The following is a 27171-nucleotide window of genomic DNA, read 5'->3' as shown; positions in this document are numbered from 1 at the left end:
TGTATTTAATCTCACTTTATTAACAAAAGTCTTTGTTGCTGACCTTTCATGATCAAAGAAACAAGCAATCAAACCAAGCAAGCCCAGGTGAGAAAAAGTACCGCAAAAGTAATGTAACTTTCCATAAAAAGTAACACAATTAGTTACTTTTTTAGGGAGTAACGCAATATTGTAATGCATTACTTTGAAAAGTAATTCCCCAACATAGTCTCAAACATACTTTTTATTCAAACCATCGTAAGTTCATAACGTGTCGTCATGATGTCAGTGAATAGCAGTGTTTTCAACAAAAATATGAAACCGTTTTCAGCAGTGATAATAATCATAAATGTTTCTTGAGCATCAAATCCTCATATTAGAATGATTTCAGGAATACATTATTTTTTTAAAAATATATTCATATAGAAAACATGTATTAGTTATTTTCAATTGTAATATGTCACAGTTTTTGCTGTATTTTTGATCAAAAGAATGGAGCCTTGGTAAGCGTAAACTTTAAAAAAATATATATATTACTGATATTTATATATAAAGGTTTTTGGCACAAAAACGTTATACTGACCAAATGAAGCCTCTTCTAATGTCTTGGCTATAAATAGCAGAACTGAATTCATAACACAAAACTTTTTCTGATGTAGAGCCAGCAGACTGAGCTGACATTAGCATACAGCTGCGGGCGTCTGTATGAGAGGAACCCCCTATTTCTTTGTCATTAGGGATGAACAGACCCTCCTGTGGCAGCTGCCTATCTGTGACCCCCAGAGGTCAGAGGTCACAGGCTGCTTTCCCACACTGGAGTCTGTATTATAAAAGGTCTGTGAGCTGTTGCATTCACAAGTTTAACACAAGTTTGTTAACGCATTTCAATAAATGAAAACACACACGCACAATGTTACTCTTTAAATATCTCTATTTATTTATCTTAAAATAGTTTCATTTTATTCTACATAAATGTTTAAAGGAAGAAAGACTTGCGGAAGCAAAAAATATTAACACTCTTTTGCTTTTGATTTGAAATACTGTTGAAATGAACCCAAAACAGAGTAGCACGATTCAATTAAAGGGGAAGTGTTTTTCAAACGCAGCGGAAATCTAATGAACCCAAACCCCTCATGTCACATGACTTATATTGAGTTCGCACTGTCCCTCTGTTCTCGGAATTATTGCTGTTTTTGGGATGCTTAAATCGGTTAAACTACAACACATTCCGTCAGGAAACTCTAGACGACTGATCGGGAGACAAAACGCAGGAGAGGACGATGACGTTATAGAGGCTTTAAAACTCCTTTAGAACTGAAATTTGAAACGTAACATTTAAAAGTGCTTAACTAAGAAATAAAGAGCCGGATATGCTGGTGTGTTTGTGTGTGTGTGTGGGAGAAAACATTTCACAATGTCAAAGGAATATGTCAAATGCCATATTTTAGTCATCGTCATGTGGTTCCAAAACCGTATGATTCATCCACGGGAGACAAAAACTGAGATTTTTGCAGAATCTCAATGTTGTTTTCCTTACAATGAAAGTTATTGGGGACAAAAATGCCCAAAAAACCCCACCAAGTTTTCTGAAGCCATTAGCTCGGTCTCATTACTGAAACGTAAATAAATACACTACTGTTCAAAAGTTTAGAGTTTGAAAGACTTTTAATGTTTTCTTCTGCTCACCAAGGCTGCATTTATTTGATCAAAAATACAGTAATATTGTGAAATATTATAAATAACTGTTTTCCAATGTAATATATTGTAAAAGGTAATTCATTCCTGCGTTCAAAGCTGAATTACTCCAGTCTTCAGTGTCACGTGATCCTTCAGAAATCATTCTAATATGCGCTGCAGTTGTGCTGCTTCATATATTTGTCATTTTGTTCAGGACTCTTTGATGAAAGTTCAAAAGAACAGCATTTAAAAAAAAAATTGAAATCTTTTGCAACATTATAAATGCCTTTACTGTCACTTCTGATCAATTTAATGTATCCTTGCTGGGAAAAAACTCAAACTTTTGAACGGTAGTGTATACAGGCCTTTATGTATGAATATGCACAAGGGAAAGTGAGAGCTGTGGTGGTGATTTTTATTGAATGACGCCTTAAATTTGGATCTGTTCCTCGCACAAAGCTATTGTTTGACTTCAGAAGATTTGGAATGGGGCATAAACTAGTTTAATGGGGCTTTGTTTTTTTTCTACGGACAGCATCCGTCCCCAAAGACCTGGTAAAGAGCAGAGGAACATTCTGCTAATCATCTTTTGTGTCCCAGAGAAGAAAGTCATACAGGTTTAGAATGACATGAGGGTGCGCATATGAACCTTTTTAATTCGGAGTGAACCATCCCTTTAAAGCATCAGCTCCAAATGCGTCCTGGAGGGGTGTAGGAATATCTCCATGCTCTTTGCTATCCCAGGAAGAGATAACACATTCTGGCTATCGTAGTGGCCACAGTCACTGGTGACAGATGTGCCCACTTTTAACTCTGAAAGGAAACTCCTCTCCTTCACAAAAGCAGCCTGCACACGAGACAACAGCTGGGATCCAGCAACTGCCTTCACTTTTAAAGGCAGAGAAAACAAAGTCTGAGAGTTTGAAAAGGAATTTGCTTGGAGGGATGCATCTTAAAGGAACAGTTCAATCAAAAATTAAAAATATGCCATTTGCAAAATGTTCACGCAGCGCTTTCAAACAACGAAAGTAAATGAGACGGATAAATACAACATTTTCACTCAGAAAGGGCTTGTAAGTTCAAACAATCGCAAGACATTGCTAAATGTTGTGGTATTATAGTATTTTCAGTGACACTTTAATTTAAAGTGACGTATTTACACGTTACTACATGCACTTACTATAGTAAGAGTAGTACATTTTGCATAATTACAAGTAACTAACCCTCAACCAAACCCTAGCCATAACCCTATAGTAAGTACATGTACACTGTAAAAAATATTTAAAAAGTAAGTTACCTGGTTGCCTTAAAATTTTGAGTTCATTGAAATTAAAAATTGGAGTTAATAAAATGAACATTTGAGAATCGACATCACCCTTTATTCAAATATTATTAAAAGATTTTGCAAGCATATTGCGTAATTGTGTGTTTTATTTGTAATAATGCAGTGGAACATGCCAAATTGTGCTATTTTCATGATTTATCACACCATTTTTTTTTTTTTTTATGTGGTTCAGCTACAATAGCATTTTGAGTTTCTATTTATTAAACCAATTTCCTTCATTGTATTAACTCAATTTTAAGGCAACCCGGTTACTTACTTTTTTAAGTTAAACCAACAAAAATGTTTTACAGTGTAGTTAATTAATATTACTCTGTGCTTACTCTAAATACTATGTAATTATGCCACCTTAAAATAAAGGGATACAGTGTAATTATACATTTAAGTACTGAGTAATAATTATTAACTACATGTACTTACAATAGGGTTAGGGTGTGGTTTAGGTTAGTTGCATGTAATTAAGCACAATTTATAGTAATTACTATATTAACTACATGTAACGCGTGTAACCAAATAAAATGTCACCGTATTTTCTTGTAAAACCTACTCCAATAACCTTTTATTTACACCTTTGACATTATTTTTCAGTGTAACGTACAAATCATATGCATTTTTCTGATTTAATAGTGCTTTGTGGTCATTTTCTCACCAAATTATCATATGAAATGTTTATGTTGGTTTCCGACAGCATCCATCTCCATTCACTTTCACTGTATAAAAAAAGAGCTGCGCAAACATCTTTAACACATTTTTCTGTTTTTACCGAAATCACTTTAAGCGTCAATGATTTTTAGGTAAACTATCCTTTTTAAATTACTTTGCTACTACCTGTATTCCTGCTTTGGAGCTACGTTTTCCCTTTCTCGAGGAGGAGTTATTCACCACACGTGATTGACAGAGAGGTAAAGGTCCAATCAGACTCTTAGAGGGGCGGGTCACAGTTTAAGGCGGGGCTAAGAGCCAAAATGGCCACCAGCACGGCTTCAAAACCTGCCGCTGAAAAGTCCTGCAGGGTCTGAGGGCGATACACAAGCTGAAAGAAGCAGAATAATTCACATTCAGGTAGTGAGTGCTCCTCACACACAGTGGTCTGACAAGTAACAATTGTGAGGAAGAGAAACAAAAGGAAACATTTGATGTTATACAGACTGAATATATTGCCAAGACTCAAACCTAAAATCAACAGTACACCCATAAATGTATGTTTTGTCATCATAAACTCACCCTAATGTTATTCCAAACCGACATAACTTTCTTCTGAGGAACACAAAAGTAGATGTTTCGAAGGATGTTCACGCTGCTCTTTTACAAGCTGCTCTCTCCATAAATGACAAAGCACCATAAAAGCAGTCCATATGACTTGTGCGCTGCATATGGACCCCTTTTAAGCATAAATGTTCTTCAAAATTGCCTTTTGTGTGACAAGGCAGAAAGAAAGTCATATGGTTTTGAAAAGACACGAGGGTCAATACATGACAGTTTTCATTTATAGGGCGAACCATCCCTTTAATATGCAGTTGTGGAGACGCATATTCATATTGCTCTTCGAACAAACGATTCACATATGTAACATCAAGTAAAACACAGCAAATATCAATAAATAGTTTCAGTGGTGTCTGGGATATCATGATGCAACCATAGAAACATGTATATAAAACTAAGTTGTGGTTAAATTGCTTAAAAAGTCTATATGCAAATTAGACCCCGTTTAGAAAACAAAAACCTGCATTTTTCTTCCCTCATCACACACTGATTGTATTCACAAGTGTAAACACTACCAGTCAAAAGTTTGGAATCGTTAAGATTTCTTAATAGTTTAGAATTAAGTCTCTTCTGCTCACCGAGCCTGCATTTATTTGATAAAAAAACTACAGTAAAAACAGTAATATTGTGAAATATTACAATTTAAAACAACTGTTTGAATTTAATCCTGTGATTTTCAGCATCATTACTCCAGTCTTCAGTGTCACATGATCCTTCAATCATTCTAATATGAGGATTTGTAGCGTATTTAAGCAAAAATAGGTTTCCACAAAATATTACACAGCAAAATCATCATATCAGAATGATTTCTGAAGGATCACTGAAGACTGGAGTAATGATGCTGAAAATCACAGGGATAAATTAAATTTTACAATATATTCACTGTAATGATATTTCACAATATTACTGTTTTTACTGTATTATTAATCAAATAAAGTAAGCCTTGGAGAGCAGAAAAGACAAATTAAAAAATCCTAATGATGACAAACTTTTGACCAGTAGAGTGTTTGAATAAGTTCCATTGGCATAATAAAAGCAAGGGCCTGTTTCTATGACAATGCGAGATGTACGTAACGAACATGCTCTGAAAAACTAATTCTCAGGATACACACACACACACACACATACACACGCACACAAACGTATTGTGAAAGCAGTATTGGGTGAGGAACACGCGCTCCAAGGCTTCTCCCCACACAGCAGCATTAAATGTTTGACAGTGAACACACACAATCTCGCGCACACAGAGCAGTGGGGCGTTTGCTCCGGTGAGAGTAAGACCAGCAGGTTTGTGGTTATGTCTCGACTAACAGCTCTTCAGCAGCTAACAGGAAGTTACATCACAAAAACAGTGGCTGGGGCGGTTCAAGCAAGCGACTCCTGAGGGCCAACAGCAGGATCATGGAAGTGTGGGTGCTTTTTTTTTTCAGTGGGGCAAAGTGACTCAAAAGAAGACGTTGAAATCTGAGGATCCGAGAAAGCAAAGCATCCCTGATTAGCCATGACGAAATGACTGAGGTTTGAGGACGAATTACATTTTTCTGGCTGAATCTCACAGAAACACATTCAGGCGTTACTTCACCTCAAAATCCAAAGGAAAAAATGCCCCAAGAAATTATATTTTGCATGAAGAAAAAGAAGCCTATTTTTAAGACCACTGACATTTTTTAAATTTACATGATTATTTTTTTAATTTTCAAACACTTTTACCCCCAAATTACCGTAACACATACATATGTTTATTGTAATTCCCAATAATGATTCTTGTATTACAAAAATGTAATTGAGAGCTTCGTTAATTAACAATTCAAATAGTTGTTCACTATAAAAAACAAACGTTTGAACATAAATGTGTGTTCGCAGTGTGTACACAACCACCCTATAATGGTAAAAATCCACCCACTTTTTTTTTTTGAAATCCCCATAAATCATGAGGAGTGTCTCAGAACAAGCCGTTTGCAGTTTCTATGCAATGTGATGTCACATGTGCGTAGACCCCGCCCATTACTGCTGACAGACTCCGCCCTATTAGCATAGACCCCGCCCCTCGGTGAGCTGTACTCGGTCCGCCATGTTTATCTCCTCGCCGGAGCATTTAACAGCAGCATTCAAGTATGAAATGTATTCTTATTAAAGCTACTAAAGTTATTCAGTCAAGAGCAGTGAGTGATTTTCTGTTTTTCTTTTGTTTGATTCATATTAACAGCACATTTCACTGCTTTCACTTTAATACACAGATCTAATACACGCGTGATTTCTTTACTTCCTGTTTACCGACATAACCGACTGTGTTTATGCGAACTTTGTGTGTTTTTGACATAACCTTGTGTGTATTTGACAGTTTAAGCGCAATAAGACGTGAAAGAGAACTTGGTTTAATACTCACGGGACGTGCCGTCAGCTTTCAGTGCGATCAGAAAACCATATATCAGAAGCTTGGACTGATATGGCTTTAATAAACTTTCATGATGATGAAGAACTGCAATGTCACATGAGCGTGACCATGATAGAGATGATAATCAAAACCAAACATGTTTTAGTTTTTGGCAGATTATAGGAAGCACAAGCTATACAGGCTCCGCCCTCTTCTGGAAAGCGGGGTGGGGCCTCAGCAGCTCATTTGCATTTAAATATAAATGCACAAAAACAGCATGTTCTTCCTTCCACTCAAAAATGGGCATTTATAACATGATCTGGGGAGTATTTTGAGCTGAAACTTCATAGACACGTCTTGTAAAAAGGGGCATAATTGGCCCCCTTTAATACTTCAAAAAATAGTCTTTGTTTTAAGCTAAAAATAAATTCTATATTCTTGATTTTGAAGTGAAATATGACCTGTTTTTGTGAGATTCACCCTTTTACATTCAGTATATTAATTTCTTTAAGGAAGCCCCATATTTTACTTCTAAGATTGTAATATGCATTTCGGGCAGTAGCTTTGATACCTGACTATCAAGTGAAGAACTTGGTACAGTATGCGCTCGCCAACCATTCCCAGCCTGGTGTCATTTACTCACAGTATCAAATAAAGAATTAGGCATATCAAAGTGTGTCAGAAGAAAGTGTTGAACAGTAAGTTTGAAGAGTTTTTCATTTAATGAAAACCGTGTTCTTAGATTCAACAGTCAAAGTTCATTATGGTTTGAGTCACTCAGCCCACCAGTCACATGTATATGAGAGTGTGTATCTAAGCGTGTGTGTGTGTGTGAGATCACAGCAGGTATCTGTGCCTGTCTTCGTCCAGCGTCAGGTCCACCACCTCAGGAGGAGGAACCCAGCCTGACTGCGCAGACGTCCATGCCGGCGGAGCTCTCTGCTTCCAGGAAGAAAGCGACTGGATCACTCCACCGCGAGGAAACCTTGAGACAATGCTGAAATAACATTACACAAATATTAAAACAGTCACAAAAACATCATATTTCAAAGCAACAAAAAGAAACCCTTAAACAGGCAACAGGCACCACAGGATGCAGACTCTTTAATCTCTCGTAGGAGGCATGAGAAATCATTTTTCATCCCATTCTGTTATTATCATTGAGTCTGTTTGGGTCACATGACTTTACATTTTCTGTGCTGGTTTTGTCAGTTTGACCTAAAGCAAACACGTCCGCCCATGGAGCTGGACATTCTGACTATGCAGAAAGTAGGAATATATTAATCTTAAAATTATAAAAAAATATAGAACTGCTAAATGTAGAACACTGTCGTAGTTCAGACAGGGCTGTAACCACCATATTGAGGGCAAGACCCATTCAATTATTAGAAATGGCCAAATTGTCCCCCTCAATATTTAAAGGGGTGATGAATTGAGAAATCAACTTTCCCTTGAGCTTTTGATATATAAGAGGTCATGGCAAATATAAGAATATCCTGTAAGTTTCAGAGCTGAAAACTTTCTTGTTAGTCAAAGAAAAGCTTTTATAGACACCAGACCCTGAAAACGATTTGTGCTTCACCTTTACGTCATCGTGCGACGAAACACCGCCTCTACAGAATAATAAGCACGTGTAATTCAGTAGCCCCGCCCACCGACTCATGGAGCTGAACGGATTGCTAGCCAGCAGCAATAAAGATGATATCACGATATTGCGCTATTCCTGGTTGTGGAAGAACAGTCGCTGCATAAGCTTCCTTCGGATCCTAATATTAGGAATATGTGGTTGAACTTTATTTTTAATGAAGTTCCAGCTCACGTGGGGATTTGCAGACATATTGAGATTGAAACACAATGCTGTGCCTTCTATAGGTATTGGACCCGACAGGAATGGTGCAGCACACTTATGTGAGTAAAACATGTGTTTTTTTTATACGTGATAGTATTGCATTGTAACAGATCGTTTGATATGTGTACGATTGTGTATTGATTATGTGTAGAGAGACTTGTTGTAACGTTATGTGTGTGTCTGCGCGAGTGTGAGTGTGTCCGCGCTTGTGTGTGTGTGTCTCCGCGCGAGTGTGTGTCTCTCCCCGCACGAAAGTGCGAGTGAGTGTGTGTGTGCGTGCGTGCGTGCGTGCGTGTGTCTCCGCGCGAGTGTGTGCGTGTGAGTATGTGTCTCTCCGCGCGAGTGAGTGTGAGTGTGTGTGTGTGTGTGTGTGTGTGTGTGTGTGTGTCTCCCCGCGCGAGTGTGTGTGATTTATTGTTTGTTTGATATTTTGCGAGTTCTCTGAGCATTTCCCCTAGACGATTCCTGGGATAGACGGTAGCTGAAGCTCATTAAATATGCAAATATTATCCAATCCTAGCCGTGGGCGTTTACTTCCAAGTCTTCAGTTCGGCACGCCCATCAAAACCTAGTGTTTCTCAGAGAGCCTCAAAACCAAGGCAGAAAATAGAAAATAGAAAAATTACTTATTCATTATGATATTTTTGAATGTATAAACCACATAAACGCCATAAGTTGACTTCAGACAACAGTATAAAACAATAAAAAAAGCCAGTTCATGACCCCTTTAAAATTCTTGCACTGCTCTGATGCACTCCATTACACAGCGCTCTGTATGACATAAAGTTTTAAAAGTTACATTTTTAGCCCGGTCTGCCTCTGCGGTCTAACAGCATTCGTCAATGTCAAAATGATTGAGATGGCCAATCAAATCAAAGTAGGCGGGGTTTAATGGTCAAAGAAGCAGAGCGTGAATTCCAGCGCGAAGCATCAGTTTAACGCTGAAAGAGAATGAGGTAAGTGAAAGAGTTTAAACATTTCAAATGTTTTTCGACATCCAGAGACGCAAACTACTGGACTTTTTTCTTGAATGGAAAATATGCATTTGTGTGATTCATGGAATTCCTAACTGAGTGTGGAGACAAAAAGCGGCTTACGTTTTCGACACATTAGGCATACAAATAAAAGTACATATTTGAATGCAAATTAATGCAATTATTATTATCAAATAGTTAAAAATGCTTATTTTCCAATTCACTCTAAATATGATTGGGTTTTTTCAACCTAAATTTGGGTTGAAACAACCTAGAATTTCTTTCACTGTTCTGTTTCTATAGTCTTTATAAAAGGTCCCCCACAATGTTCACGACATGGTCACGGCCTTGTCTTCAGATTTAGAAAAAGAAAATGATGTCATATGTTGCTCATGCTGTTATTTACCGCATTTTGAAAAGTCTGTATCCCCCCGAGATGCGTTGCCAGATTAGGGTAAGAAAAAAAGGATTATCCACAGGTAAACTGGGCCCCTGTATAGGGTATTGCATTATTGTTTCATTCCGGGGTGACAGGTGGGGAGCAGTAGAAATCTCGTTTCCTGGACGGGGCCCTTAGGGAAGATCCTTTTAGGCCCTCCTGGCCTCAGTGCGCCCTATACCCTTCTCAATCTTTGTATTTTGAGTTTGAAAATTGTGCAAATGTTAATATTCACATGTAAAACTGATTTTACAGTTAGTTAACTACAACTGCATTTTTATTCTGTTATTTTCTTGAAGGGATTTTATGGTAGATCAGAACCAAAGTCTTCAGGATTACTTCAATTAAATGTTGTGTCATAAATGACATTATATGATTGATTAGGGATGGAACTAACACCTGTAGGACACTGGACCTCTAAGGCGAGAGCTGCCCACCTCTGAGGTTGAAGACGAGACAGTTCAGCAATGTAAAATTACAAGAAATGTGTGTGCTGAAATTTTAGGTCACTTAGACATGTCAAACAAATGCAGTATATTTTGCATATTTTTTTTGATGCATCAAATAAATCATTGAAATATTGATGACTTTGGCTTTTTATATCCCAATAGGGCAACATATAGACTGGGTAAACCCAGCCTGACCTGCCGGCGATTTGATTTCGCCCTGCAACTCAGTCTGGAAACCTGTACATTCATTTCTACTGCTTCTGTTACACTTTTGCAGGAACCAATCACAGACTGGCTTTTCCACCTGGCGCGCTATTGGCTTAACACGATGACGGATAGAGAAGGGATGGGTCGTTGCCTGTTGATCACGCCTCTTGTGGTCTGATTGGTTGAAGGACTATCCAATTGCGTACAGAGTCTTTTAATTTATGCTCGTTTATCACACCTCTTGTGCAGTAGAAAATACAGAGCAGACTCTCTAGACCAATGTTCAATCTTAAATTGAGTTTGGTCTGGTGATAGCCAGACAAGGCAACGTATCCTTGAAGATGGAACTCATAAAATACAAACTAGAGCAAATATTTCAACAATTCCTTTGGATATGTTTTACTTAAGTCAAGATGATATAAAAAGTGAGATGAAATTATTTTTTACTGATAATTTTCCACCCTTGCCTGTTTAAAGGTTAAGTACTTAGAAATATATCCTAATCTTAAATTCTTAAATTAAAGTCTAAAATATAAACACTTATAATAGGCTTACCATAGTGAATCAGGGTTAGACAAAACATGTTTTGGAAGAAGAATAATGTATTGACTTTAGTTCATTTTGAACAAAACAAAAATAAATGACCTATAAACAACCAAATTTACATTACTGCAAATTATTATTTAGGGCAAAAATATAATGTCATGCAACCTAGTTAGCATAAGAACATTACCATTACATTATATATGAGGATCAACTCACTTGGCGTTCTCTTGAACCCCAACGATCTCCACTTCACTGTCTGTGGATGCCAGACTCACCTGAGACGGCTTGGCTTCTACGGCACCTAGAAACACAACAGACTACATTCAGCAAACCTTTTTTCAACATTCACTGCCACCCTTAAAATTAAATGAGTGAATCAGATGCAACACAAGAGGGACAACACAAATGTTCAACAGAAATCAGACGCCTGACATACTATCAAGATGTAATACAAAATATCCTGTAGTTGACGACAACACACATTCATCTCACAAAAATGTGAGGCAAGTCAACGAGGAAATGGCAGCATCACAATTCTCATACTAAAGTACTTAAAGGCAACGTTTAAATGACTAAACATGATTGGTCATAGTGGCAATTTAGGTGGTGTGTTGTGGCCTGACTGGGAACATACACTACCGTTAAAAAGTTGTTGTTTGTTTTAAAAGATATAACTTTTATTTAGCAAGAACGCATTAAATGGATTAAAGTGACAGTAATTTTTTTTTAAATGGTTCAGTTTCAAATAAATGCTATTCTTTTGAACTTTCCTCTGGGGGAAATTTTTTTTATCACGGTTTCCATAAAGATATGAAACCACAGCAAATCCTCATATTAGAATGATTTGACATGTGACACTGAAGACTGGAGTAATGCTGAAAATTCAGCTTTGATCACAGGAATAAATTGCATATTACAATATGTTCAAATATAAAACAGTTTCTGTTAAAATTGTTATATTTCCTAATATTACTGTTTTTACTGTATGTTTGATCAAATAGCTGCGGCCTTGGTGAGCAGAAGAGACTTTTGAACGGTAATGTAAGGTTAATGTTATGTGGTTTAAAAATAAGATTGTCTGTTGAGTACTTTAAATTCACACTAATCACATTCCTAAAAATAAAACTACTGTAGTTGCTTCCCTTTTTTTTGTTGCAGAAGTGACCAACATTTTTTTGGTAGTGCAAGGGATCTAAAAACTGTATCGATGCACACAAATTTTTTTTTGTGCTAATCTAATATTGGTATGCGAATTGAGACGCAGCCAGTGTGTACGAGCGTACAGTCAGACTAGCGTCCTGAGGATTGAGTGGCGGTGGAAACGAACCTGAGAGCGAGTGCGACTGCTGTTCCTGTTCGGAGTGAGTGTCTGAAATATCATAGTGGCCAACCACTGCAGGACCCACTGCAACACAACCACACAATCACACACACACACACACACACCGTTCAGAAGATTCACCGCCATATTTGTACGTCCATAATTCAAGTTAATTAGTCTAAATAGTTCCTGTAGAACTATTTTTCTTTCCAAACATTGGTCAAAGTCTGAATGAATTAGTGAAACGCTGAATGTTTTGCGTGTGTTTTGGCTTTAGCATGCTGTTGATTACCACAGATTTGCAATCATTCCCTCAGGAGAATAAGCAAATTTTTGCAAACAGGCGTAAAAAGTAAATAGAAAACTGCACAATCTCTTTTTATTCCGTAATGCAACATTTTCCAAGAGAAAGCATATTTGGCAATGAAAATGTGTGAATGTGAATGTGTGAGTAGTGAAGATTACAAAGACAAACATTTTATTCAAGTAATTAAGGTACAATTGTTTTCTAGTGAAACTCCTGGTTTATATACATTTATTAGGGCTGCACAATATATTGAAATATCGCAAATGTACATAATCGCAAGGGCACGCAATATCTGAATGATTTTAATAGGCTACTTCAACATTGTGAAAAGTGTACGGTTTAGGTTGACGCATATAGTAGAGAATAGACTGGGCACACGACTGTTACTTATGTGATTTGCTTGACGTTAAAAAGAGTTATTAAACACAATAACTTGCAAAAAACAACTCCTTGAAGTCTCGCGCTGTCTGATACACACACCGAAACGTGCACACAAGCCACCTCTCTGAAAGCGTGTGAGCCCTTCAGTTCGGTTTTGTGTCTTGTTACTCGAACTGTCAAATGCACACACAGTTATGTCAAAATGGCTGTCTTGACGAGTATTCATGTAAACACAGTCGGTTATGCTTTAAGTGAACGTTATCAGTCGGGGAAAGAAACCGAATGCGTGTCAATAGGTGATTAGGTATCAATAGGTATTCCATGCATTAGGTCTTAAAGTGACAGCCTGCTAATACCGTAAACCTGCCGCTGTCTGTCAAACAACAAAAGAACGAGAAAAAAAAAAAAAAAAAAAAATCACATAACCTCTGTAGCTTTATTATGTATCAGTGCATATTTATTTCATGTGAAGACTACCGTTTTTAGTTCTTATTTTTAATAAAGAAAAATTAAAATAACAAAAATAATCGTCCACCCCTAGTTCAGGTGTCTTCGTTTACCTGGATGTTCTTGATGTTAAGTTTTAGGTTGATATAACTATATATTACCAAGTCAAGCAAAGAGCTTTTGGTATTTAAATATTGCCATTACATTTGTTGTTTGTTTACATTGATGTTAAAATTATATTGCTGGTCGCTTTCAGAAGTTGTAGCGATGCTTTCTTTTCCCAGAAAGAATGTGAAATACATAAATGGTATCATTCTCAGTTTTTAATTAAATTTGTAATATAATTTAAATAGATTTTACACTCTTAAAGCAATATTGTATCGCATATCGAATATCGTTTTATTTAACAAGGAATTGCATATCGCATCTTTCTTCAATATCGCACAGCCCTTTATATATATATATATGTAATTACATTTAAAAGTAAATGATTATATAATATATATATATATAAAAGATATTTGTTGTGCTGCATTTAATTATGCAGATTACATGTTTTCCCCATATAAAGTAGTTCTAAACATCATTCAAAATATAAAAAAACAGCAGTGTTCACAAATGATATAATTTAAATTACTTTAAGAATGCTTTTTTACAGCTAATAAAACAAAAATCAATGACAGCCAATCAGAATGCATCCTGCTTTAAAGAGCTCAAGCATTTAAAGTGACAGCACTCGTAGTGTGCACGGGCCTTTACATACACTCTTTAGTAAAGATATATATATATATAATTTGTCAAATTATATTCTGTGATAATTGATAGCACGTCACTAAAGCAGAACATGGACATTAATTCTAAACTAACTGGATAATAAGGTCAGGTAAAACAGATGGAATGCTGGTAAAATACTTGTATATTTATTTACCAGCTAACGACAGAGCAGATATTACACGTCAATGTGTTACATAGACATGGAAACACAAATGAACGTCGCCTGGCACACTTTTACGTTGGGTGAGGCAGTAGTATGACATTAATAATGCAATAATAAAGAAAAAAACTATTTGTAAAACAAATAAAGACATCTATCTCTGGTTACGAATTCCTTAGTTTCTAACAATTATGTGGAGGAAATTCGGTCCTCCATCTAAAACATTATGACACTAAACTTAGGCAGCTGGTTATTACCCATAAAGACATAGAAACGTAAACAATCTCCTTCAGTTCGGACACTCTATACAGTAAAGCAGTGGAGCAAACAGCTTTCAAGTCCTCCTGTAAGTCAGTAACTACAGTAAACATTGACTATGTGTTTGTATTAGTGTGTAGGAAGCACATGACGGGCGAATCACAAAACTCAAGGACATATTTCAACCCAAAAACAGAAATGATATTTTTCAGTAAAATTAAACCTATTTATATGCATACTATGCTTTGTAACATTATTTTAAATGACAATTAAGAACATTTTGCTGCAAGAAAATTCATCTCAGTCAGTGTGTAACAAAATAGTTATATTACTACATTTTTTTAAAAAGTAAAGTTTATATATATAGTATTTGTTGTGATGCAAATAAAAATGATTGTATTATAGGACATTACAGTAATGTCAATATAATGAGGAGAAGCAACAATGAAACGCATCTGAAAATGTGCATAATTGTCATGGAAAATAATTTCAAAATAGGCTACATTGTTTTATGCAAAACATTAACTTTGGGGTAAAATAGGACGCTTTCGTGAAAACCACCCTTAAATAGATACATATAAGTGATCATAAAGCATAGAAGTAATGCTTTAGTAGTGGAATCACCCCCGTTTATTGCATGTGACTTTCTCCATCAGTGTTTGATGCTTGTTTGGGTTTGTCCCAGGTTAGTATTCAGCACAGAAACCAAGGTACGGGCTGTCATTACATTACAGCTCTCCATTGTCAGCTTATGTCATGCATATTCCACTTTGGAAGAAGCGATTAAATCAGAACCTAAAACAATCCACAATGCAAACAAGAGTTCTTTGGTAGACATGCCAGCCCAGGTGTTTCAGATAAAGACAGAGACACATGGCAGTTGTGGCAAAACTTCAGAAGTCTCTTAGGGAACAAACGTCTTTCAACAGTCACTATGGGGCAAGGAAATGTGATTCTTTAAAATGATTCATCTCCAGGTGAATGGGAGAATCTGGCTCTCCCAAAGACATGAGATCGCAAAGGCACTGACTGTGGAGGGCGGCCCTGAGGTGCGAATATAAAACAGAAAATGGTAAAGGGTTAGTTCCCATAAAAATGAAAATGTGTCATTAGTTACTCACCCTCATGTCGTTCCAAACCCGTAGGACCTTCGTTCATCTTCGGAACACAAATTAAGATTTTTTTTTTTTAAATGAAATCCGAGAGCTTTCTGTCCGTCCATTGACAGCAGCGTTTTAAACATTTTCAAGGCCCAGAAAGGTAGTAAAGACATCATTAAAATAGTCCATGTGACTCCAGTGGTTCAACCTTGATTTTATGAAATGACGAGAATACTTTTAGCGCGCAAAAAAGAAACAAAAATAACTTTATTCAACAATTTATTTTCTTCAATGTCAGTCTCCTATGCGGTTCACATAGTAAATACAGTGCAGCGCCTCCGGGTTTTAAGCCAGAATGCCAGCTCACCATTGGCTGATGCAGTTCACGTGAGCACCGTGGTAGAGGGCTGCATTGGGATTGAGTCCCGCCGGGTCCCGCGGGACCCAACGTAAATCTCGCGGGAGCGGGCGGTTTGAATTTTGCTGCGGGCGGGAACGGGCGGCTAAAAAAAACACTGCGGGAATCGGCGGGATAGGGAGGTTGCCTAACGACATGATGGAGAAGATGTCAATAGATGATGTAGAAAAGAACCTCAAACGAGGTATTTACAGCACAAAAGCTAAGCAAGGAAAGTCTGACATTTGGAGAAGTTTCTCAATTGTTTTGGTAGGCAAAGTCATGCGGTATAACGTTATATGTCTCCACATATTGCGCAACTGGCAAATACATAGATACTTGATCATACCTCACCAAAAACGCTCAGCACTCCCTGCAGGTCAAGTTGACTGTTTGGTGTTTTTAATGAACAATACATAGAAGTTTAGTGAGTGGAATTGGATTGTTTCTAAATGTCCGTTTGCTATTTTGTGTTCACATTACGTTCTGTTGAAGCATGTTTTCTCAGGTTTCCTTTCAGTCGGAACTGACCGACGAATTGGGATCTGTTTTTTGTTTCTCAATCTGGTTTTCTGTTTTCTGTTTTGCAAAGCAGTCTATTTTTATGTGCAAAGTTTTTGATAAAAACGAAATTATATTTGAATGTATTTGGCCTTTTTTTTTTTTTACATGCAGGCCAGGGAAACGAAACAAACAACCCCATGAATCTCTTTAATAATATCAATACAAATACGTGTTTTTTTCCCCCTGCGGGACGGGAGAAGACACAAAATCAATGCATCTCTATTATTGTGCGGGAATAAATTCTCGGAGTTTTGCGGGTGCGGGCGGGAGTGGACATACATATTGCGGGAGCGGGCGGGAGTGTAACACATACATTGCGGGAGCGGGCGGTAATGGTCAGAAATTCGGCGGGTGCGGGCGGGAGCGGGATGAAGAAAACAGTCCCGCGCAGGGCTCTACACCGTGGCACATAAGTGTGATACTGACGCAAAAGCTGGCCAATGACATAAGGAGGCGCTGCACTGTATTTACTACATGAATAGTGTAGGAGACTGACGTTAAAGAGAAGAAATTGTTGAATACAATTTTTATTTTTGTACGCTAAAAGTATTCTCGTCACTTCATAACATTAAGGTTGAACAACTGGAGTCACATGGACTGTTTTAATGATGCCTTTACCACCTTTCTGGGCCTTGAAAGTGGTCGTTGTGTTGCGGTCTATGAGGGGTCAAAGATGTCATCAAAAATATCTTCATTTGTACCCCAAAGATGAACAAAGATCTTACGGGTTTGGAACGACATGAGGGTGAGGAATTAACAACAGAATTTAAATTTTTGGGTAAACTAACCTTTCTAAATGGCAGAAAGACAGGTGAAGTTAAAGAAACGGTTTACCAAAAAATCTGTCATTACTTACCCTCATGTTGTTCCAAACCCATATGACCATTACTTCCACTGAACACAAAAGTGGAAACTTTATCAGACTCAAGGAGGACAAAAACACGTGTTCATTTTCATTAAATGGAAAAGGCTCATGATATTCCTTTAAAAAAAAAAAAAAAAAAAAAAAAAAAAAATCACATTTTGCGTTCCATGCAAGAAAGCCAAATAGGTTTGGAATAACATGAGAATTAGTAAATGTTGAATTTTTGGGTGAACTGATGCTTTAATCGAGAAAGAGAGATGTAGAAGGCAGAATGAAGATGAAGAAAAATTAGTTGTGTGTTAATGAAGAGAAAGTTTGTGCATTGTCCCAAGCCTCCACTTCAGTCGGCACAGTTGTTTTGCGTCTTTAAACGTTAGGTTCGGATGGCTCCGCATTTCCATTGATACCGGCAGTCTGAGGAGGCTGAACCGTGATGGCGGTGAGTCGGGCCATTTGATAGGCCGCCAGCGTTTCCTGCGACTCCGATGACGGCAGGAACGAGCTAACGTGGCTCCGCCCTTCCGTATTTTCGCTAGATGAAAGGTCATCGTCCGAGTGCATGCGGGTCAGTCTGTCCATCCACACGCGAAAGCGCTCCTCGGTCTGTCTCTGCATCGCGGCGAATCGCGTAAGAGCTTCCTCCAAGACTCCGCCCAGGCTCCCACTGGCCACGCCCATGGAAAGTTGGCCCCGCCCACGCGCTGATGCTCCAGAACCGTCGGCTCGGCGATGGCCAGCTTAAAGACAGACGGCAGTGCCGAGAGAGAGACGTCAGACACACAGGAATGCAGAAAGTGGCGGCGTTATTGCGTGCACACCGGCGAGCATGCTGGGAATTAGACATGCAGCTCTCACAGTGCATTCTGAGTACAGTTCACCAATGGTCACATGACTAAAGACGGCTTAAAGAGCACACAGTGAGATAAGAAACCAGCTTTTAAACCACTAGATCGCAAACCAACCCTCAGGAATTGATGTGTGGAGAAATAAAAACGAGTTTAACAACTAGGGACGAACAACGTATCATAGTAAATGTGTTCTTAACAATATACGGATGCTAAATGCTGCCCTGAGAGATATTCAATATTCACATAAATAACATTACACAAAACTATCACAGACCTAACAGATGTGTTAAATATGTTTACAAAAATACATTTATTCCTCTGGTCCCATTCAGTCATTTTTGACTGAAATGTAATTTTTTTTTTTTTTTACTTCATTGGAATGGTATGAAATTTGGTAACGGTTTTTGGCACTTGCTGTGTGAACAAAAAAAAAATTATTGACATGAGTCGAAAATGTTAAATGGTCCTGAAAAGAGTCACACTGGTATTGTTCACGGTCAGAAATGAGCGCATTGGAAATGAATGCGAGACACTTTTCGTCTATTGTAAACATGTGGTACTGCACCCAAGCAATCTTACTGAAAGCTCATTTTTTGAGATATCAACCACATTTTTGGAGCACAACTTGTTTGGATGTATGGCTTTGATTTTCTCATGGTTTGAGAGCACTTTTTTTTTTTTTTATTCACTTTAGCAATAATCTGCCATGTGTTGTCTTTAAAAACAGACCAAACTTAAGTCTGTGCTGACAGTTTAAGTTGGAAATTTCATATTCAGGTGCACGCTCAAAGTGAATAAATGGATAATAACTACTGCATAAATATAAATGAGTACCATAAAATCCCCTAAAAATACAAAACAGTAATTAAAAAACAACAAACTAAAATATAGTACAATCATTTAATTGAAATTACCATTTTTGAGCGACACGTGAACAGTACCAGAGGGTCATGACTAAACCTAACCGTGTCTTTGTTTCTGTTTTTTCTATTTTATTCTCAAATGTTATTACCATGTCTCGTTGTTGTGCGTGCACAAGAAAACGCCTTGTATGTGCAAACACACTTGGCAATAAAGTTCTTTCTGATAATAACAGGAATGTTGCTCAAAGCAGATAAATGTATGTGCTTAATAGTAAGAAAAGTACATTTCTATTCTATTAAATAGTGGTTAATGTGTTGCAAAAGTAGAGCTTAGAGATGCAACTTGGGGGGAGCTGAACCCTCTGAAACACTGCATTTGCAAACCATTGTTACCTTTTTAACAAAATATTAAAAATACTGTTTGTTAATTGAAATAAAGCTGAAATAAATTCTATAAATACAAACAACAACAATTATACTTAAACGACATGTTGCCTTTGGTAACTAATTAAAGTAAATTTAAGTACTAACATCTAAATAAAAGCAAATATATAGAAAAAAAGAAAAACGCAAAATTAAAAGAACATTCACATTAAAATGAAAGCTGAAAATATAAAAATAAAAGCTCATCTAAAATTAATATGGAAAATATTCCAATAAATGCTATTTCAAATTATTAATAAACACTATTAGTACATAATACTAAAACTTGCATCTGCTAAAAAAAAAAAAAAAAAAAAGGAAAATCACATGAGTATCAACTTCTGCCATGCCAACAATGTGGCCCTCAGAAAGAAAGTCATACGCCCCTTGGTGGCCTCACATGGAACTGTAGTGCTTTGGACAAAACAGACATCTAACTAACACATACGATGCAGAAAACTGATTAATGAACAAAAAAAACTGCAGACACATTACACATGAGCCAGATATAGGACACGGAAACCACAGATCGTGAGACAATGGAAAGACAAAAGACACAAAGAAAATCTTGTGATATTCTAATATGCCAACTTTCATCCAATACCTGGTATAATCTCCCTCCAATAAAACTGCATTTGTTCAAATGGTGGCATGTCATGCATCAGCACTGTTGATCATGAATATGCTTGCATTATAATCTCATTGCAAACATGACATTGAGCAGAATTGCTATTTTAGTGAATATCTAGTCCACAGCAATGGTGAGCAGCAGCATCAAACTAACAAAAACAGTGACCAAAATTAGCTGCTGTGTATTACGATATACATGCTCTTGGATTTTAAAAGGCTAGCCAGAGTTAGTGGGTCATTCGGGTTGGTCACTAATGACAGGGGTCAGTGTAAGGTCAGAACGCTGTTGAATTCTGATACTGGAAAAATGCTCCTCACCTGGCGCTTTGCATATGAGGTCATTCAACATGCATGCACAGGATACACGCCCTGACCGGTGCAAAAGATCCTTCATGAGTGTGATTTGCCTGACCAATGAGTCTGTCGCAGTGTGTGCGGTCATGTTTAACCATTCTGTCATTCAGTCAACATGCACCAAACAATGCATGAATGAAATGAAACGTCAAAATGTCTTCACTGCAGGTGCTCGTTTAAGGACTAGCGCTGGGAATCGTCCTTCAGGCACCTCACGATTCAGTTTCCATTCAGAGTCACAAACTGATTCCAAAACGATTCTCGATGCATCTCAATTATTCAATTTGCAAATCTCTAATGAGTTTACAGAACTCTCTGAAGTACATATGCTCTCATCCACAAACAGAAGTAAAAATAAGCTGTACTTTTTTTACCATAATCAGTTGAAACGAGGTCGGTATCGATTACTGGCACAATATAGGTTTTGTCTTTTCTTTTTACCCAAAAGCCACTAAGCGAGCTGGCCAGAGAAGTAATGTTTTATTGTTTTTACATTATTATTAGGGCGGAACTGAAGCATCAGCCAATAATCAGTATCGGACAATAAAGGCAATGCAACTCATGTAAAATGTCTAGTGTTGAATTTAGGTCTGTCAGAGTTAAAGGCACAATATGTAAGATTTTTGGAATAAAATATCCAAAAAATCAATAGAAGTGTTATATATTTTATTCACTCACATTATCCCAAATGTTTCCAAGAATGTTTAAAGCCTGTGTCAGTGCATCGCCTATCAATAACATCATACCTGCATTACCCACGTTAACCATGGTAAAACTTATTTTACCATGCCTAATATCAATATAGCTTTTTTCCCTACCCATAAACATTGTTTGTAGGGTGTTTCCCCATCCAATTTGAATAAACTTGTCATGAAAACAAGTGTTTATAAAAACTACAGTTTTTTTTACAGTGTAATTATTATATTCAACTGCTACTTGTTTTCAAATATAATAGTTAGGCTCTGTTATTAATTTTACCTTTAAATATTATAGTAATGCACCAAATGAGAGGGCTATATGTACACACACAGAATTAGTTGGGAGTTTTCCTTCAAATAAAAATATCAATCGGTAGATGTCATTCTGAATTAGTGTTGTCAAAAGTAAATCGGTACTAAAATTTAAAAAATGTGATGCTTTGAGTGGAATCGCAAACACTTCTGACTGGCCATTGTGCTCACACGCTCATCAAATATGTCCGTGATTGGCTACAACGATCAGCCTGTAAATTCACATCAATGACGCTTTTCACAGAGCGCTTCCACAGATACACACGGGCACCTATCAGCCTACCGCTCCGCCTGCTTTTGCTTTCAAACGCTCCTGCTTTCAAAACACTTCTGTGTGCTTTCAAACGCTCCCATGCGTTGATCATTGTAGCCAATCCCAGACACATCCGATGAGCGCATGAGCACACTGGCCAGTCAGAGGTGTTTATGATTACAGCTCAACAGCGCTCAGAGTAGGGCTGTAACGATTTGACCAAAAATAAAAATCTTGATTAATTTAACATTGTACCTCGATTTCGATTAATGATTGATTATTTTGCCCTCATTAGTTCACTGATAAGGTTTGTACTGTAACTATTTTCTACTATTAAAGGTGGGATATTTTTTTATAATGAAAAAGTGCATTTCTTTGTGATTTTAAAATACTTGAAGGAAATGGTTCACTTTCAGTAGTTATTGTCTATGGAGCAGATTTCTGTTTGTTGTACATCAGATACAGATAAATTAGCACATAGGCCTACATTACATTTATTTGAATGCTTTAATGAGAGAGTGATTGTGTGTAGGGATGCTCATTTTGACCGTTTAAACGTTAACCGATAGTGTGAATTGTAAATAAAAATATTTAGTGTAGGCCTATTTATTTTATGCTTTTTAAAAATATTTTAATCCAGTTTTTCTGTGTTGTCAGAAACGCTGCAGGTGCGTGAACATTTGATAATGTGAATCCAGGTTCTGATGTTGTTGTTGGGCTGTTCTGTATGCTGCTGTTTGCACAGTAAAATAAACCCGTGGAAAAAAAAAAGTGTATTTTTAACGGGTCACAGACACTCTTCAACTGTATATTTATTTAATGCCAATTCAATATTATAATCTTATCAGTTAACGGTTAATATTCGGATAATGAGCGGCGGTTGTCTGACAGGAAAATGAACCGTTTTGAGCATCCCTAACGCCGCATTCACACGGGGCTTCGGCATCAACGCTTGACGGAGGGCGTGGCTGAAGCTTGGTGCCTGACGCGACCGTCATAGTGACAACAGCTAATCACATTACTTGCCGCTTGGACCACAACACAACACAAAAAAAGCGCCTTTTTTGACAGCTAGTCTGTGAGACTATTTTGTGTATGAAAACTGATCACTTTAATATTTGATTCCTCATTTGGCTGGGGGATAGCTCTATTTGAACCACACATGATATGATATGCTGCTGTCATTCAATGATAAACAGAGTACACGGACGGAATACAAGCATGATACATTCCAGATTCTCCAACCGTCTCTGCCACCTCCTTCCAGGCCTGGTCTCTCCAGTTTGTGTCCCGGTATGTAAATAATGATTGGTAGTAAAGGACCGGGTGATTATCCACCGCAATTATTAGCTTTTCCTCCATTTTAGATCGTTCTTTACTCTTCATTCACCGGTGTTTTAAACGAACGCGATTGGCTAGCGTCTGCTCTAGGATATTTGCATAGGGTGATCTGATTGGATGACGCCTGCGTTGGCGCTTGAAAAGTTGAGAAATCTTCAACTTTTGCCGCTTGCAACGCGAGTGAAGCGCCGCGACGGAACCCACAATTCAGTTCGGCAACGCATGACGTCACCCATTCAAAGTAAACGAGAAGCGTTGACGCCGACGCCCCGTGTGAATGCGGCGTAATTGTGTATGTCAATTACTCATACCGTCTCTATTAATATGAAGCTGTGGTTTGTACTTACATCAAAGGTATTCAAATATATGCCTATAACGGTTGAGTTACTAAGCTACTTTAGTGACTTTACTTTAGTCACAGGTAGTGTTGTTTTTGGCGGCCTGTTTTAATTTTAGTTTTAGTCTAGTCTTTGTGTCAAGCTGTCATTTTAGTTTTTATTAGTTTCAGTCAAAGTCATACTCTTTTTAGTCTAGTCAAGTTTTAGTCGACTAAAAGTCTGAGCATTTTAGTCTTATTTTAGTCAGAATTATCCATGACTATTTTCGTCGATGAAAACTTATGACATTTTAGTCAAGTTTTAGTCAATGAAAATTGTATTTTAGTCTCTTTTTAGTAATGCAATTCTATTTAACCCAGTCAATATAGTATAAGTACGTAGACAAAACCAAAAACTTATTTTAGCCAAACCCGTTTCAAACAATGTTATCTTATTATATTATTGTTACCTTATAGACTCAAGAATACATCCATTCCAGACACGGAAGACGCTCTGATTTGAAGTTACAACATATTTATTTTACCAACTAAACATGTTAGAAGTACACACACATACATTTAAATAAAATAAATAAAAACATTGAGATGTCTCTTAAGGTTTGTGGTGTTTTTTCCTGTGATTTTGTGGCCACGTTTCTCCCCATCTTTTTCCACAACACCCATTTTAATGTATTTTCCACTTTAATGTAATCAAAGTTTTTCCAAATGTCTTAATAAGAATAAATGCATATTTAATTTAATTATAGGAAAAAAATATCCAAATTATTATTTAATTATTTACATCTGTTTAAAATTAGACCCACATTATAGGTAAAATGTTTTTTCTGTCTTGTATTTTATCTCAAAATAAAGGATGTAATTTTATTCCACATGGAAATGAGCGGAAATAAGTGAATACAGCCTCTTATTCGCTTATGAGGTAATCATAATGCTGCGGTTATTTTAACATATATAATTGCTACCGTTATAATGGCACATTTCAAATGTTTACGTGCTTTTCTTTCTTTCTTTTTTTTTTGAGCGGTGATGAAATATCTTGCTCTTGTAAATACTTGCCAGCATTTCAGTAATACAAGTCTAGATCTTTCAAATGCATCCAAATAACAGCGAAGCACAACCGCACGGTGCTCTGCAGTGGCCAAAAAGGATATAAACCGTGAATTCTGAAGTGATATATAGTATTGAAAACTCAGAGATGTGGATTCAGACGGCACCACACGACCTTGGTCATTTACATTGCGTCTCGTCTCTTTTTCGTCACGTGATAAAAGGTTCGTTGACGACGATATTTAGTCATACTTTTCGTTGAGACTGCGTTTCTGCGCACCTCTCTGCGCGCGATCTTCACGTGATGTGCAAGTGAGTGTTCGTGTGTCACAATCAGGCATTAGTTCAACATAACACACATCTGATGGTCTAAAAATGCCTCAATGTTCAAACTGGCAGGCCTTAAAACACATAAATGACAAAGCTTTGTGAGGACGCAAGTGAAAGTGATCTGGCGCGCGTTGTCAGAGGCACGACACAGCTCTGTCTCACAGAAAACAGCTCATGAGCCTTGAACGGAGAAGTTTTCCATAACGTTGTTCTTGAAAAGTGCACAATAGCTTTAATGTTCAAACTGGCAAGCCTTTAAACTCATTTAATTGACAAACTTCATGAGGACGCAAGTGAAAGTGATCTGGCTTCTAGGCTTCTGTGTGCCATCTCTGTGTGTGTATCAGCGCATATAAGAACGGCGATTAACTTGCGTGTATAAACTGTGTGAAACATGCCATTACCATAGTAATTCTGAGCATCTATAAACAAAGATAACTGATCCTGAGTCCGAACTAACCAACATAGGAAAATTACGTCAGTTCGAGGTTCTAAATTTCGGTTTCGATTATTTTTCGGGCTAATCGTCCAGCCTTAGCTCAAAGTGTCACGTTTTTAAAATGTCAGTACCAATTTGGTATCGCGGACGGTACTTTTGACAACACGATTCTGAATTATCAACTATCGTATCGGCGGAGAAATTTAGTATCGGTGCATCTCTAATTAGGCTATTAATAAATCTATTGTAATTTAAAGATGCACCAATATGAACTTTGACCGATAATTCTTTAATATTTGAAAACTGATATATTGGCCGATAAATCTAAATTAACATTTTTGAGAGCCTGATTACAAAAACAAAAGTCTCACCACCCCCAAGCACACAATAACAATTTTATGTAGCCGATATGACAGACTTGTGCTGCACATGTCGCCTTTTTTGAAGTGATTCCAATCATATTTCAAGCTATTCAAAACCATCGGGGCGAACAGCACGCATCTGAATCGTCTCAGCTGAAGGAAATACATTTTTTATCAGCTTTAATATATCTGACAAATTTTCTTTTTGGGCCGATAGCGATAAATATCGGCCGATATTGATATGGTGGCCGATATATCATGTATCAGATTGTAAAACAATGAATTTAAAATTGCTCCACTGGTTGTCAAACACTTAATCAGAAGTCGTATTGGTTGTTAAATAATTAATAAATTTATTAAATATGTGGATCAGCGAATCATGATGCATCAGTGAATCGATTTGTTCAGGACAGGCTGTTACCGTGTAAATGCTGTGTGTGTGTGTTTGTGCAGTTACCTGGTGCGTGAGAGTTGATTGTCTCTCCCTCGTTGTCGGACGAGGCCGTTAGAGGCGAGGATGATGAAGAGTGGGCTGTGATGTCGCTGTCGCTGGTGCTGCTGTCCTGGAGCACGTCGGGCTTGCGTCTCGCCGCCGCCTCCCGCTTCTGTCTCAGCTGTCGCATGCGCAGCTTCTGCCGCTGGCTGCGCGGGCCTTTGACGCGGACGCGTCCGTTCGCCTGCTTCTCCTGGCAGCGGTTCTTCTTAGCCGCCATTGCTATGGAGGACGTGTCGCTCTCTGAATGCGAGCGCCGTGACTTCCTGCCGGCCGTCTGGGCGGGCGTGGTCACTTCCTCCGCCGACGAAAGCGTGTCGGAGTCCCCGAGGTGACCGGAAGAGGAAGGCGACCGCAGGCAGACAGAAGAATCGCTGTCTTCCTGCGGGCGGGACTGGGCGGCGCTCGGGGGCGGATCCGTTTCCTGCGGCTGCCCGGGGGCGGAGTCTCTATGAAGCTCCTTCAGTAAGCACGGCATGGAGAGCAGGCCAGGGGCTGACTGTTTGTCGGGGCTCTGCGAGCTGATTGGCTCTTCACAAGCCGGAGAGCTGGTGGGTGTGGTCTCTTGCCTCAGGGGCATGTCCTGCTCCTCTGCTGTGGCCCCGCCCTCTGTGGGGCATTCAGGGAGCTCGTTGGCCTTCTGGGCATCAGTCATCTCTGGAGGGCGGGGCCAGGGGCGGCGTCTCTGAAGTGGCAGTTGCTAGTCGATAAACAGGGGCGGCTGACCTGGAAAACAGCAAATACGTCAATATAACAGCCAACAAATGT

General features: G+C 38.0%; 1 protein-coding gene across 3 annotated transcripts in view; it reads right to left on the bottom strand.

Annotated features, from left to right (window-relative positions):
* ark2n (arkadia (rnf111) N-terminal like PKA signaling regulator 2n) overlaps positions 1-27171 on the bottom strand; it is a 29447-nt gene continuing 2276 nt past the window's right edge. The window contains exons 2-5 of one of the 3 annotated variants that reach the window (XR_013817829.1): positions 26368-27129; positions 11316-11400; positions 5169-7632; positions 1-4949 (exon numbers count right to left, since the gene is read on the bottom strand). Coding sequence is in view for 2 of the 3 variants with exons in the window: in XM_079834062.1 (XP_079690188.1) it covers positions 7473-7632; positions 11316-11400; positions 12427-12504; positions 26368-27058 (1014 nt within the window). In the remaining variant the exon portion in view is untranslated. Of the gene's footprint in view, positions 7633-11315; positions 11401-12426; positions 12505-26367; positions 27130-27171 lie in introns of all 3 variants that reach the window. The other 2 variants (XM_079834062.1, XM_079834063.1) reach the window with 2 other exon arrangements.

The sequence above is a fragment of the Gobio gobio genome (assembly GCF_949357685.1).
Source record: "Gobio gobio genome assembly, chromosome: 14".
NCBI classification, from domain to species: domain Eukaryota; kingdom Metazoa; phylum Chordata; class Actinopteri; order Cypriniformes; family Gobionidae; genus Gobio; species Gobio gobio.
The sequence above is the reverse complement of the archived record's forward strand: the minus strand, read 5'-3'. Positions and strand labels throughout refer to the sequence as shown.